Below are 13472 nucleotides of genomic sequence, written 5' to 3'. Positions count from 1 at the left end.
TTAACAAATCAATAAAAAATCGAAAGTTTCTCCAATAAATATATCGGGCAAAGTTAGCGACGACTTGATTGGTTCCTATCGCTTGATTATCTGAACTGTAGATTCATTATTATCTAGATAATGTAACGGATACTCTAGCTGGAGAGCGTATGAAGAATACGGCGGCAAGTCAGTGAGTGCCAACATGCCGTTCATGCCACAAGCGATCGTCGTTGTCGTTCTCATCCGTCTGGTACCGGTTTAAAGACGTGTCGTGGAACGTGAAACCAAGATCTTGGCTGCCTGTCTCGCCTTCTCGCGTACAGTTCGTGCCTGCTCGTGAATGAAATATATAAATCGCCGTATAAGCCGCACGTTCATGTTCAAATAGCCACCCGTCATAGAAAATCGTGTTTTCGATGACATTTGTGACTATCGCGGTGAACGTTTATGTAAGACGACCGATTAAACCTAACCCAAATTGTTTCGTCGATTACAATTTCCCAAACTTTTCACCCGGTTTCCTTTTCTAGCATCGGTTTACCTCCCATCCGACATTTCGTTTATCGGGGTGTTTCCGTCTTTATCTCTCGTTTCTCGTTTCATCTCTATCGTTTCCCTATACCCCCTCCCTCTATTCATCCTTCCGTCATCGTCTGGTCGTCCGCGGGAGGCAGACGGGACACGAAGCGCACGGATTTATATTCGTGTAGCGCAGGAGAGTTTAGCAGCTTCGTAAATATGGCGTGTGAACGGTGGTGTTTTAACCGTGGCTGTGACGAAGCTCCTCGACGATGGCTCTACATCCTGTTCCTGGCCTTCTGTGTGTTCGAGCATCTCGGTTCGAGCATCGCGGACAACGAGTTCAGTGAGTCTTTTCAACTTGTTGCACCTCCTGGTGCTTTCTTCTCTTTCTCGTGAGCGAGTCGAGAAAGAGAGGATGTTTCTCCACGGTCGGGAAAAGAAATCGCTTCGTAGCTAGGAAAGACGCTTCGCAGATTATCTTCCTCAGGAACCAGATAAGAAGAACAATCGAGAAAAAGAGAGAAAGAGGAAAGAAACATTTCTTCTCGTCGATGGTACGAACGAGAAAACGGACGTACGGTTCTTCCTACGCGTGCTACTACGCAATTTCACTTGTAGCGTGACTGTCCCCTTTAAAGAAACAACTTCCCTCGTCTTCGTCCTTTCTGTTACATGGTTTCGGTCGTGGTAACGAAACTCTCGTTCGTCGAGTCTAACCGCATTCGTTAATTATACATACTCTTACTTAAGAAGCGATTAATCCATTATTTTTTTACAAAAAAAATACCCTCCTTCATTCTTAAATAAATTCCTCTTTCTCTCTTTTCATTCGACAACTTCTTGCTTATTCGTATCTGAGAATCTGATGATTAATACCATCCTCATTAGCAAGATTGCAACGCGGTGATATGTTATCATTGCAATTATGTAATTACATAGCCTTGACATACAATAGATAAAAGGAAATATCTATTTCTATATGTATATTAATTAGAAGGATTTTTGGAATTGATGGAAGTCTGCTTGAAAGTGACAATGCAATCGACGACAACCAGTAATATGCTTTGTTTTGTCCTGTTTATGTTATTCGATCCCGTTCGTTCTATCGATCGTGACGGCAATTTTTTTGGAGCCGTTAACCTTTCTCGTTATACATACATGTTTATCGCGCTTACTATTAGGAAAACAAAATTCCTTTCCTTCCACGGAATTTTTCTCTAAGTACTTTGTAATTTTCTATCGTAACAGTAACGTATAGTATACATGCAATACAGAACGCTTCATGAAAACTTCCATGACATGACAAGGTATTTGAGAGGCGGAACCAAGTTTTAGATTTAACAATAACAATAATTCACCTATGGTCATTTATACATTTATAGGAAGTTTAACGATGAAAAAATATCTAGAACGATATAAAAGTATAGAAAATATCGAAATAAATATCTGCTTAGGTTCTAGTCCTCTAATTGTAATCATAAAAATATTAATTTACATAAACTTTCGCGTAATCTAATAATAATAGTAATAGTAATTCGATGTAGTCATCCACGTTTAACAGACAAATTAAGTTTTCTAACCTTACTGTTGCGTCAAAGTAAAAGCGAGCCAGGGAGAGATGGGGGAAGGAGATAAAAAATAAAAATAAAAAAAAAACACGTGCGTCGTAATCTTTTTCCGTGCACGGATTGGACGATGGTTGAAATTTCTGAAATGACAGATCGAAAGGTTATCAAGGTTCGTTGTGTCTCTTTAGATTTCTCCCGCACGGTCGATTCTGTTCATAATTTTGTGGAATGTCGCTGTTCATGCGAACCTGCCACAATGGCCACAGGGCCACCAATGTTTTATCTACGCGCGCCATGGTGAAACGTTGTGGCATGTTTCTTTTTGTTTATTACTTCGTTAGTGCGATGTAACGAAGATACCGTACTTTATTTTTATTTAACGTTTAATCTTTTTAAATCGAGTTTCTCTTGCCGTTTTAATACGTATCATCCATACGTATTATTTACGTATACGCAGGGTTCACCTATTCTTTTCTTCTTCGTGCTACAATTAAACATTGCTATACTACTTTTACGATAGACGTATTAATATTTTAAATACGTCAGCAATATAATTTTCATTTTCGATTCCTATCATTTCTTTTGCATGTAAATCGACATTGCCGTACAATTTTTACGGAACATTTTAAATACACCAGCGATATACTTATTGACCTTGCAATTTCCAACAGAGAAATGCCTGACAGCTTATAATTATTATAATTATTGAAATTACGCAAAAAAGGTAATATTTGCTAATAAATGACGCAATGGATATATAAAAAATATTTCTGCGTAGAATGCGAATTTTTCTCTGCCAGCAATTTTGTAACTTTATATTTTTAAGCGTCATTAATTTTGGCAACATACTTCATTTGCTTATATCGAAAAAGATAATATTCGTTATATACGAGTTAATTGTTGCAAATTTTGCCACGCAACATTTAATGCGCATAACTATTACGTAACAGATGGCCAAGGACTTATCTCACTCTGTGTTTCATTTACTTCCTTTCCTCTCACTTGCTTCGTTACCGTTCCTAGATATATTCATATCCTATATATAAAGTCGTAGCTGCAAGCATGAATCAACGCGTTATTTTTTTTTTTTTTTTTTTTTTTCTTTCTTTATCGAATAACGCATTAAAATGCCATTAGCTGTTTGATCTCGTTTACGTTAAACTCTCGCTCGGCAAAATTACAAATATGAAAAAGTCCTTGAAAGAATCAATAGAGTATTCTGTAACCATCGTGTTGTGAGTTAACCACTGTTTAACTACTTTCATGAATAATTTATTTTCGTTATGTAACAATAAACGAAGTTGATTACCTTACAATTCAGTCTCAATATACGATGAAGATAATCCATACTAATTTTATAAACAATCTATTTCCGTTACATAATGATATTTAAAAAAGCAATAATTAAATTCCTTTCAAATCAAGAAACCAACTCGATTTTACTTCAAACTTGGCAGGACGTTTCAAGTCAAATGAAACAGCGAATTTACATTGGTAAAGCGGTTCGATTAACGAGCATGAGAGAAAAAAATTGAAGGAATATTTCAGCAGTTCCCGTTGAGCTTCGCGGTTGCAACTAACGCGGCTGCCTCATTCGAACAAAGTTAAGGCTTCGTACTCTTTATTGTTAGCAGTAGGAAAGTTCAATGAAAGAATGAAACCGCAATGCGTGATTGTAATACGACTGTACACTAGAGTCAATATATACGTAGGTTAACCTTTAGATATCGATTTGAGTAAATGTCAACCAAATCGTAGGAAATGTTCCGTTCTTACATTAATCATCCATTGCCAAGATTACTTTGATATAACGTATACATTTTGCAAGGATCGGAAAATTACCTTTCGATAAGGGCTTTATATCCGATATTATATTACGCTATATTATATCTACTGATAATGGATTACAGAAACTTCAAATATTTCCATGTATCTTGAAATTAAAAAAAAAAAGATGTTAAAAAAACAGAAGATAGAACTTTTTAACGAAGGAGGGAATTACACGAGATAGAGAGGGAAGAATCGTGACGAATCTATTTCGTAAAGCACCAAGAATCGTATAGGTTCACACGTTTGTGATACACGATGGCATCGCGATGGTATTGGTTAGCACGATTGCCCCATCGATTCCATTATTTTTTCCTGTGGCCCGATTCTCGAAGGCCCCTTCTCGGAACTCTCGTTTCGAACAAAAAGGGTGCTTGTACGAGTGCCGGTAGCAGTGTGTATAGCTCGTTTCGAGTGGTTTTCACGGCGACAATCGACGGTCCTCGGTCCTCGATCGGAACGAAGCGGTACAGAAGGCGTGACGAGAGTCGGCACTCGCGTGAAACAAGTCGAAATTACCGGCACAAAGGACTGCGAAACGCGAGCGATCCTCTCAGCGGAGGAAAAGCCGGATTGCGCTTTCCAAGTTTCATCTCCTCTTACTCCTTTGATTTTTCTCCCGATTGGCTGCACGCACGAATGCACCACGTTCGTTTCAAGGTTAAAAAAACAATTCGGCGACAGTGTCAGAGTTGTATACTGTTGTTCCACGGTTGTACTACAACGGATCCTCAGAGTTTCTGCGAGTTTTTAAAACGTTTTGAAAGTGCATGATTCGACCGAAGAGTCGAGTTGTTATTTAAAATTGCTTTCATAATTTTCCATACGTTTTGGTAAACATACGTGTCTAACTAAGTATGATACATTTTTACGGCTAGTATTATTCTTCCGCAATATATTCCATTATATATCCTTCCGTGATATATTCTTACTTAATGCCAGATCATATTTACGTAGCATTTCGAACATACGATATGCATTTACGATGTTTTCATACCACTTGCTCGTATTCTCCTGCTGAATGTTTACTTCGCTTATCAATGATACTTCATCAGAGATATGTTTACATAAATCTGAGCGATACGAAATTATCGCACCACCAACTCTCACACGATACACGCGATATTTGCACGTTTTTATAGCCTAACCGTTGTACTTTCTCGCGGTTTGTATTTTCGATGGTATTCCACGAAAGCGTAGATTACTTGGCAAAATAAACATTTCGCAGAAGTTTGCTCTAACTGTGTAATCGAACCTTGACGCGAAGTTTGGATATAAATATTTGTAGCCTGACAGTGTGTTTAATTTTTTAGTACTTGACAAAGGATCAACGTTGCATTTGATGCAACCTTTCATTTTCTAATCTATTTCAGTTAATTTATATTTCAGTTGAATTCTTCATATTTCCATCGAATCGTAAATACGATTAATGTTTGCCACTGTTAAAAAAAAAAAAAAAATAATTCAGTAACGATAACTTTCCCGCAAAATAATTTTGGTGTCTTCCTAATTTCACGCATGATACGTTGTTTTGCTAGAAACGTTCCCTATCTTGGTCGATCGCGGGAGTTCACAATACTCGTTTGCATTTTCATTGTAACGTTTGCACAGTCATAACACACACAGATATTAGATAAATTATCCATGAATCATATCTGCTGCTAGATTTCTTGCAGCACAGAAAGTTCAACGTTCCTCTCGAATTAGTTCTTCGGATCGACGCTTGCGTTATTTGCGTCACGTTCCAACTAAAAATAGAAAACATTTAGACCTCGTAACAATACATCGGATCCCATATTTCACTGTATTATTCGCTCGAGCGATATTTTAATATTAAAAAAAAACAAATTTCAAGCAGCAATCAATGCGTAGAATTAATTTGTATATATATAACGCACCTACCATACGTATCATCAAGATTTTCGTATTCCTTATCGAGCAAAAAGCCATTTCCTCTTCTTGTTAAATCTGTTCAAACGTTTACCTTATCTGTTCAAGCCTACTTTATATTCATTTTATAGAGAAACGTTTCACTCTTAAGTATCGGAATGTAATAACTGAATTTATTAGATCGTGAATAAATTCTTATCGATAGATGTTTAACAGACGATTATCCCGAGTGTTTGTCGCATTTATGAAAAATTTAGAAGCGTAAAAACCTATAGACAGCACGCAATATGCGAGCATACAACGCATAAAATATTCAGACTGTACTACTTATTACGCATAAACAAGCGCAGTAGACACGTGTCGTTAACAAGACACGTCTTGTTAATTTCATTCAATTTCAATGAATGGTTTATAATTTGTTCGTATTAATTCCTCACACGTGCAAAAGTACTCGCATGCGTCGTAGGAATTTCTTTTCGCAGTTGATACACGTCGCGCAATCGCAGCACATTTTGCGAGAAGTTGGACAGAGATAGACGCAACTAATCGACACGTTGCAACGCAACGGTCAAAGGTGTGCAAGAAATCAACTAATCGAACACCAATTTGCATTTTCAAACTGCCAATAACAACAATTTCTTGCCTGAACAAGAATTTTTATAGCGTTAGTTCTCTAACGAAACGTTTTTGTCATTCCGCGATCGAACGATACACAGATCAGATTATTAAACGTTTCTTTTATCGGACCACAAGTGTGTGAAATTGTACCTATCTTCGAGCGTGTTTGCTCGTTCGTCTGTGCGCTAATACCTGTTTAAATTATGGCTTTTAGCAGAATATGTTTCTTCCTTTTATTCCACGTGATCAGACGCAAACGTCCTTTGCACCCGTTTGGCTGCGTGCCATCACATTTGGAGAAACCCATCTGAAATAATAAATTTCCTGTTTTGAGTTTCTTTTGTGCCTGTCGCGTTCACCGCAACTTTTAAGAGCGATCTTTACCGAGCATTCAGACAGATCAATATTATCGTCAATATTTAAGTTTTTCGATATTGTATCGACGTCATACGTACATATATCGGTCGTCTGAACGCTGTTTGACAACTACGCTTTGCTGGGAACTCGGAGAACATCTCTTCGACGAATTTTACGCACACCTGGAACATGTTAAAATTAGAATGATCGTTATCAGTCGGATTGCGAATACTTATGCAAATTCCTATTTTTACGGATATAATTTAAAAAATGGAACCTAAGCGAAGAATCATTTTACTCGCAAAATATTATCTGGGCTACGAATGTTTATGCTATTATGGGAAATTTATAATAGAATAATAGTCGAAAGTAAGCGCACTTCTTCTAATATTCGGTAGAAAATTTCTGATTTACGTTCCATTTGTTTGTAATCTAGTTATGATAAGTAGTACCGTTCTTACGACCGTTCGCGGGGAGACGCTGTCGCAAGAGGCGTAAATTCTCGATACGATTCGTAAAATCGACGCTGCGAAATAGTCGTTCCCCTTGTTTCGGTTAAGATAACAGGGGTGGTTTAATAAAATTAACACTGTGTTAACAGGTGAAATATAGCATGTATTTTTAACAGCAAATTAAATAATTATAAAAGCGTTACAACTTGTTACGTGATAAATACAGTTAGCGATTCGACTCGACTTTTGATATTTCTCGATGTTTGCAGTATGAATATTCGTATGAGAGTTGCTTAAGACGAGCGAGTAGCATCCTCCTGCATGAGCATTATCGGATACACGCTGAAATAAACTATTTCGTCTTAGTAATCAGAATATTCGCTAGGATAGGTGAATTGATTCGATTAAGTGATGGATAATGTCGTGAGGTGGATTTCTCGTCAGACTTCGTTGCTGTCGATTGTTTCGGAGTCATCTGGCATCAATCTGCTCGGTAGTGGTACCATCCGCTTGATGCTAGCTGGAGACGGTTGGATGGAGCATACCTTTCGACGAGCGATGAATCTTCGCAGAGCCGCAATGAAGGCCTCGCTTATGAAATCGCTCGATATGGACTGCTTTAACTGCAAAACGTACGAGTTAGATACGAATACCTGGATTTTGCGGCGGTTGCGATCCTTTCGCTCTTTGACGTAAAATGGTTTGCAATAGTTGATCCCGAGGATCCGGCGGTACACTGTGAATGTATGTGTAATTGGTACACGCTGATATCTCTTCGGCGGCCATAAGACGCTCTTCGATGGTTCTCGCCCTGAAGGTCTTCCACGTCCAAATTTTATGTGGTCCACGACAAATTGGTCGGACAAAGGTTGCGACGTGATAGATGCGTGGCCGCGTGTCTAGCCTGTCGTTCTTGGAGGTTCGATGACTCGACACCGCTCGTTCAAAAATTTCAGGAATTCCTTGAACGTAGGGAATGGTGTGGATTTTATCTTGTCTTTCCAAATTAGATAGGTTTCCCGATCTAATGTAGAGGTGCACAGATACAATAGCACAGTATCTGCGGTCAGTTGTCCAAGAGATTCTAAGTCATTGTAGTGTGATTCTAGCTTGGTCGTATAGGACTGCAAATCTCGGTGTGCTGTACGCGATAAGAAGCCTGTGTTAATTATCTCCTGCAGGTGTCTCTCAACGATTTTAGCTGGTCTGTTGTATCTTTTTTCTAATATTTCCCACGCGACTGAGTAATTGGTTGCCACGTTACTTAACGAGGATATAGTGAGAGCCGCTTCGTCCGTTAAACAAGAGCGGAGATACATGAATCGTTTGCAGTCGTTAATGCGAGGGTTATCGTGAACCGTGCAGCGAAATTGATCCGCGAAACCTGGCCAATCCTCGTAGGCTCCCGAAAAGGTGGGTAACTGAATTTTCGACGAATCGACGGACTTCGGCAATGAAATGTTCGATATAAGACTTCGGATTGTATGCTCTGATTGTTTGTTTGCATTGCTAATGATGGCAATCGCGTCTCCGGTGATAGCATAGAACATCTGTTGTAAATCAACGCGGTCCTGCTGTGTTTAGCCCTCATCCCTATCGTCTAATTCACATTGATTTTTTTTGAACGATGTGAATTCCACCTCTAATTCCTTCAAATTACGTTGGATGGCATATATAGGTGTCCCTTCCTCATAATTGTTGAGCATTGTGCGAAATGCCTCCAATTCTTTTCTGAACCCTTCTCGTTTTAGTATCAATTGTTTCGTGCGCTCTTCCAGATTGGCAGCCATGACTGATTTCGATGCTTTGAACGAGCTTACCTTGAGGTTGCGTCGCGGACGTCGGTCCGGTTACCGGTTGTTGTTCGTTACTGTGCGGCAGGAGGTTGAGTATGTTGATGATTGTCCAGCTGTGACGAGAGGCTGTGTGATATTGATATATTCACGTGGCACTGTGTGGTCACTGATAAGTCCACTTTTTCACTGACACGTGACCCGGCTCGAAGGACCAAATCTTACGACCGTTCGCGGAGAGACGCGGTCGCGAGGAAAACGCGTCAGCGAGAGGCGTAAATTCTCGCTACGATTAGTAAAATCGACGCCGCGAAATAGTCGTTCCCCTTGTTTCGGTTAAGATAACAAGGGTGGTTCAATGAAATTAACACTGTGTTAACAGGTGAAATATAGCATGTATTTTTAACAGCAAATTAAATGATTATAAAAGCGTCACAACTTGTTTAGTGATTCAACTCGACTTTTGATATTTTTCGATGTTTGCAGTATGAATATTCGTATGAGACTGATTGACCTTAGACCGATTCTTTGTCTTTCGGGGAGACAACCCCCACTACACTCAGATTACGCCATCGCTCGTGCCGATGATCACATAGACCGTCTTCTTTTTGAGAATAAAATAACGGTCCGAAATCGACGGTTCCAGAACTCGTTGCTTGGTGACAACTATGCGCTCGTCGATACATTGTATGTTTTTCTTCGGGCAAATAAGAGGATATGTCTGCGACGCTGGAGGACCGCGAGCGACGGTTAGAAATACGATCTATACTGAGCCTCGTGGCGTAACAACCGTAGCTTGAATATTTTATATATTTTACCATTTTTATTCCTACGCTACGTGCCATTCTGTGCATCGTTGCAGTTTGAAATTTCCTATAAGTGCACAAAGATACCGCGGTCTGATTATCAGAATCTTAGAACGTTCGGGACCAGATATCTCTAAAAACGGTACTCAGTGGAATTATAAATAATTATTTCTTATCTGCCGTTTTAATTAACCACAGAGATAGTTGATGATTTACAGGATGTGGGGAAAATTTGCAGATATCAGCTATAATTGCAGAATATTTCCCCTATCTTTTATCGAAAGCGTAACGTTCGAACAAGTGCGAGTCACAAACTAGGACTTGAACTGCTATCGACGGAGGGAAAAAATGGCTTCAAACGTGAAGAGATACGCAGTGACGCGCGAAAGTACTTGAACTCTTATCGCGGAAAATGCTTGCGAATATGTGTACTCTTTATCTGTTATTGAAATTTCATCTGCGCTGTAACGATACACGGCTCTCCTGATTGCATTGATAAGATCTGAAACCAAAAATATAAATATTACATACGTGTTACGAGTCATTTACAGCGAACATATAATTAGCGTGAAAGACGTGGCCATAAGTACTATAACTTATTAACACTTAATGCAATGTCTAATTAACTTATTAATACGATGAAGGATCAAATGAAAACTGTTCGAATACCTCGGTGAAAGTATCTCTGCGAAGTGCAACACGCTTGTGATAAATATCTTGTAACTTATAATATGTACACGTTCAGATTAGTTTTAAATTTGCTTGATATCATCATCATAATAATCGTTTCACTGTAGCGTTAATGGAATTTCTAAATGTTCTTTCCCACATGTTCTAATATATTCATGAGTAATCTCTGTAATTGTCGAGACACCTTCGCGAGCCATTGTATGATTCCTCGTTCCAGCTCTACGGTTTACTAACATTATTAACACTAACTGTTCAAATACTTTTGGTGTCCTCTGGGTAATATACCTATATTTCTAATGAATATCCTCAACTATCCCTATATATATGTAAACTCCCTAGAGTTCACGTGGGATACTGACTCTTTTCACGACTTTTTTGTTTCACGGACAACCATTTTTGAGAGACATTCTTTTCCCAAACGGACAGACAGAGAGCAACATCAGAAACAGACAAGAGCACAGAATAACCATTTAAAATTTTGAAGACTGACGGAGAAAGATCGGTAGCTCAGGACGTTGAAAATCGATTCTCGACTTTCAGGTAAACATTGTATAGAACTTGTTATTTCGTGTCTATGTAATTTATCGTTATTTATTGTTATAGACGGATATCAATTGTTGTTTATTTTTGTATTTTATCTAACTACTTTCACAATAAAACTCGATTATCAGACTTCAGAATCGATCACCCGAATTACCCCAAGATTTACGATTTTATATATATTTTCAGATTCGTTTCAAATACCAATACACCTAATCGCAGTCGTGTGCCGTTACAATGTTAATGAAATTTCAAAACGTTAATGAAAATTACGTTTCGCGTAAGACTCATAATACGATCGTAAGAAGTTTCCATAGCTGTTCAAATATTTTTGCGAGCCATTATGTGTATTCAGTTGGAAATAAAAAGTAAAAAAACGAAGGAGAGAAAGAGAGAGAAGAAGGAAGACTCGAGAATACCGAGAGCCGACAGTACCGGGCAGCACGTGTGCGTCTTATCGTCTTTTTTCGCCATTGGCAGCGCAAAGAACAAGTAGCGTAACAACGTATTCACGAAGCGAACACGAAGATGCGTACACGCGGCCGCACGTATCCGGTTTCTGCGACGTATATCGCGTTCAATACGCCTATAACACGACATAATCCTATATCGTGTTCCTCGACGATCGGTGCAACGAACGTTACGAATACCCGCAACAGACGGTCTTTTAAGCTGCTTCCTTCGGTAAATCTATACCTTCGCCACATGCCGCTACCTCCGGGCATTCGTTCGTACGCTTGTCTCGCTTCTTCTTCCGTCGTTGAACGTCTGCTAAGCTTTTGTCGTGTCGAATCGCGTACGAATGATCTTTCTCTACGAAGAAGATATATCACACCCGGTAGATTTCGAAATTCGGAGATTCGCAACTCTTTCGACTCTTTGACATAGTTCAACGTTTAAACTAGGAAGTATAACGTTGCAAATACGATCACGGGGAAAATCAAAAAGAAACGCTTGCTGTTAGATAAATTGAAAGATAGCGCGACGTAGCAGAAACAAACGCTAATGCTAACAAGAGAAATATTAAAGTGGATGGCACGCAGGCCAAGAAAAAATTTCGAGGAGGGTGCAGCATCCGAGTGAAACACCCACGTACCCCATTTTATACGGTCATTGAGTCTTCCTTTCGCGGATGGCCCTGCTGATTATACTTAATTGGACCATGTCTTGCACACTCGTCGCCTCAATATACCAGTACAAATAATGGGTCAAACACATTGTGGATAAGTGTCGTGTTAAGTATCGGACTTAATCGTCCCTGTCGCAATCCCGCGAGCGCGTTACATTTGTTGTGACTATGTGCTTCGACGTTGGCCTCGTTTCATGTGTAATTAAATACAGACTAAATCGAAAGATCCCTCGCTAGGTAATTAGAAAAAGAAAATCATCGTTCGATGATACGACGAGTACAGATAGCTACTTGTCGCTCTTTCTATTATACGTAGTACGTAATTTTCGATTAGACAACGAACCGAGAAGCATTCCGATATTGTCTTTGATTTAATTGATTCGACGTAATGACGGTATGAGAAAATAGGCGTTTTAACTGCGTTTAAGTCTACCTCAAGCGACACGTTACATCACAACTAACCGTATCTTGTAGCGGTAGATATTTGTGCAAATCATGTCAACAATCTCCTAAACGCGTACAGCGTGTTAGTTTTCAGCGTTTTACTGGTAAACGATAAGTAAACTCGTCCCTCGATTTACACGAGGTGCCTGTTCCACGTGGATTCGTTTTACGCGAATGAAAATTGTGTAAATAGAGACTGGCAGTACGCGAGAAATAAAATTGGTAATAAAAGCTAGTACGTATAAGCTTTAGAAATATCTATTTATCTCAAATAGCATAACAGAAAATATAACGACGTTTCAGAAAGCAAAAGTAAATTTTATTCGATTGTAATTTGAAACGTATCATCTTCGTCGCTTGAAATATTCGGAAGTTCGACATCACTTGCATTGTCAATGTTAATTGCTACTGTATCATACTGTTAATGTTAAGTTACCGTATACACCTGTTACTTTTAAAACTTGCAGGAAAATATATTTTCCGGTCGCGTAAATTAAGATCGCGCATTAAAACTACCGCGTAAATCGAGAGACGAGTGTACGAGGTAAAAAGCGAAAGAGGAAAAGACGAATGGTACAAAGCGAGTTACGTATTCGCGATTATTCGATGTGTGGCAAAAAGAACGAAAGATTTCCATTTAAAAAAGATACTGCAACCGCAAAATGCACATGGATTTTTGTATTATCGAAAATATATAGTCCTCTCGGAATCATTCATCTTTTTCCTTATCGTTTATGTTTTCCTATTTATCGTTTACGAGAAAAATGCTGCGAACTAATAACGTAAACACTCTGGATGTGTACATATTGTACACGTTAATCTTTCTTCAACGACAGCAAGTTTCTTACTAAACT

At 38.9% G+C, this 13472-nt stretch overlaps 1 protein-coding gene across 1 annotated transcript in view; it reads left to right on the top strand.

The window, feature by feature from the left end:
- The first annotated feature begins 139 nt into the window (after window positions 1-139).
- The window catches only part of LOC132913969 (plexin domain-containing protein 2), a 49142-nt gene continuing 35809 nt past the window's right edge, over window positions 140-13472 (top strand). The window contains exon 1 of the mRNA XM_060972675.1: window positions 140-847. Within this exon, the coding sequence (XP_060828658.1) occupies window positions 721-847 (127 nt within the window). The 5' untranslated portion in view covers window positions 140-720. The remainder of the gene's footprint in view (window positions 848-13472) is intronic.

Source organism: Bombus pascuorum, chromosome 1 (genome assembly GCF_905332965.1).
Source record: "Bombus pascuorum chromosome 1, iyBomPasc1.1, whole genome shotgun sequence".
NCBI classification, from domain to species: Eukaryota; Metazoa; Arthropoda; class Insecta; order Hymenoptera; family Apidae; genus Bombus; species Bombus pascuorum.
Note: the sequence above shows the minus strand (reverse complement) of the source record. Positions and strands in the feature narration are given on the sequence as shown.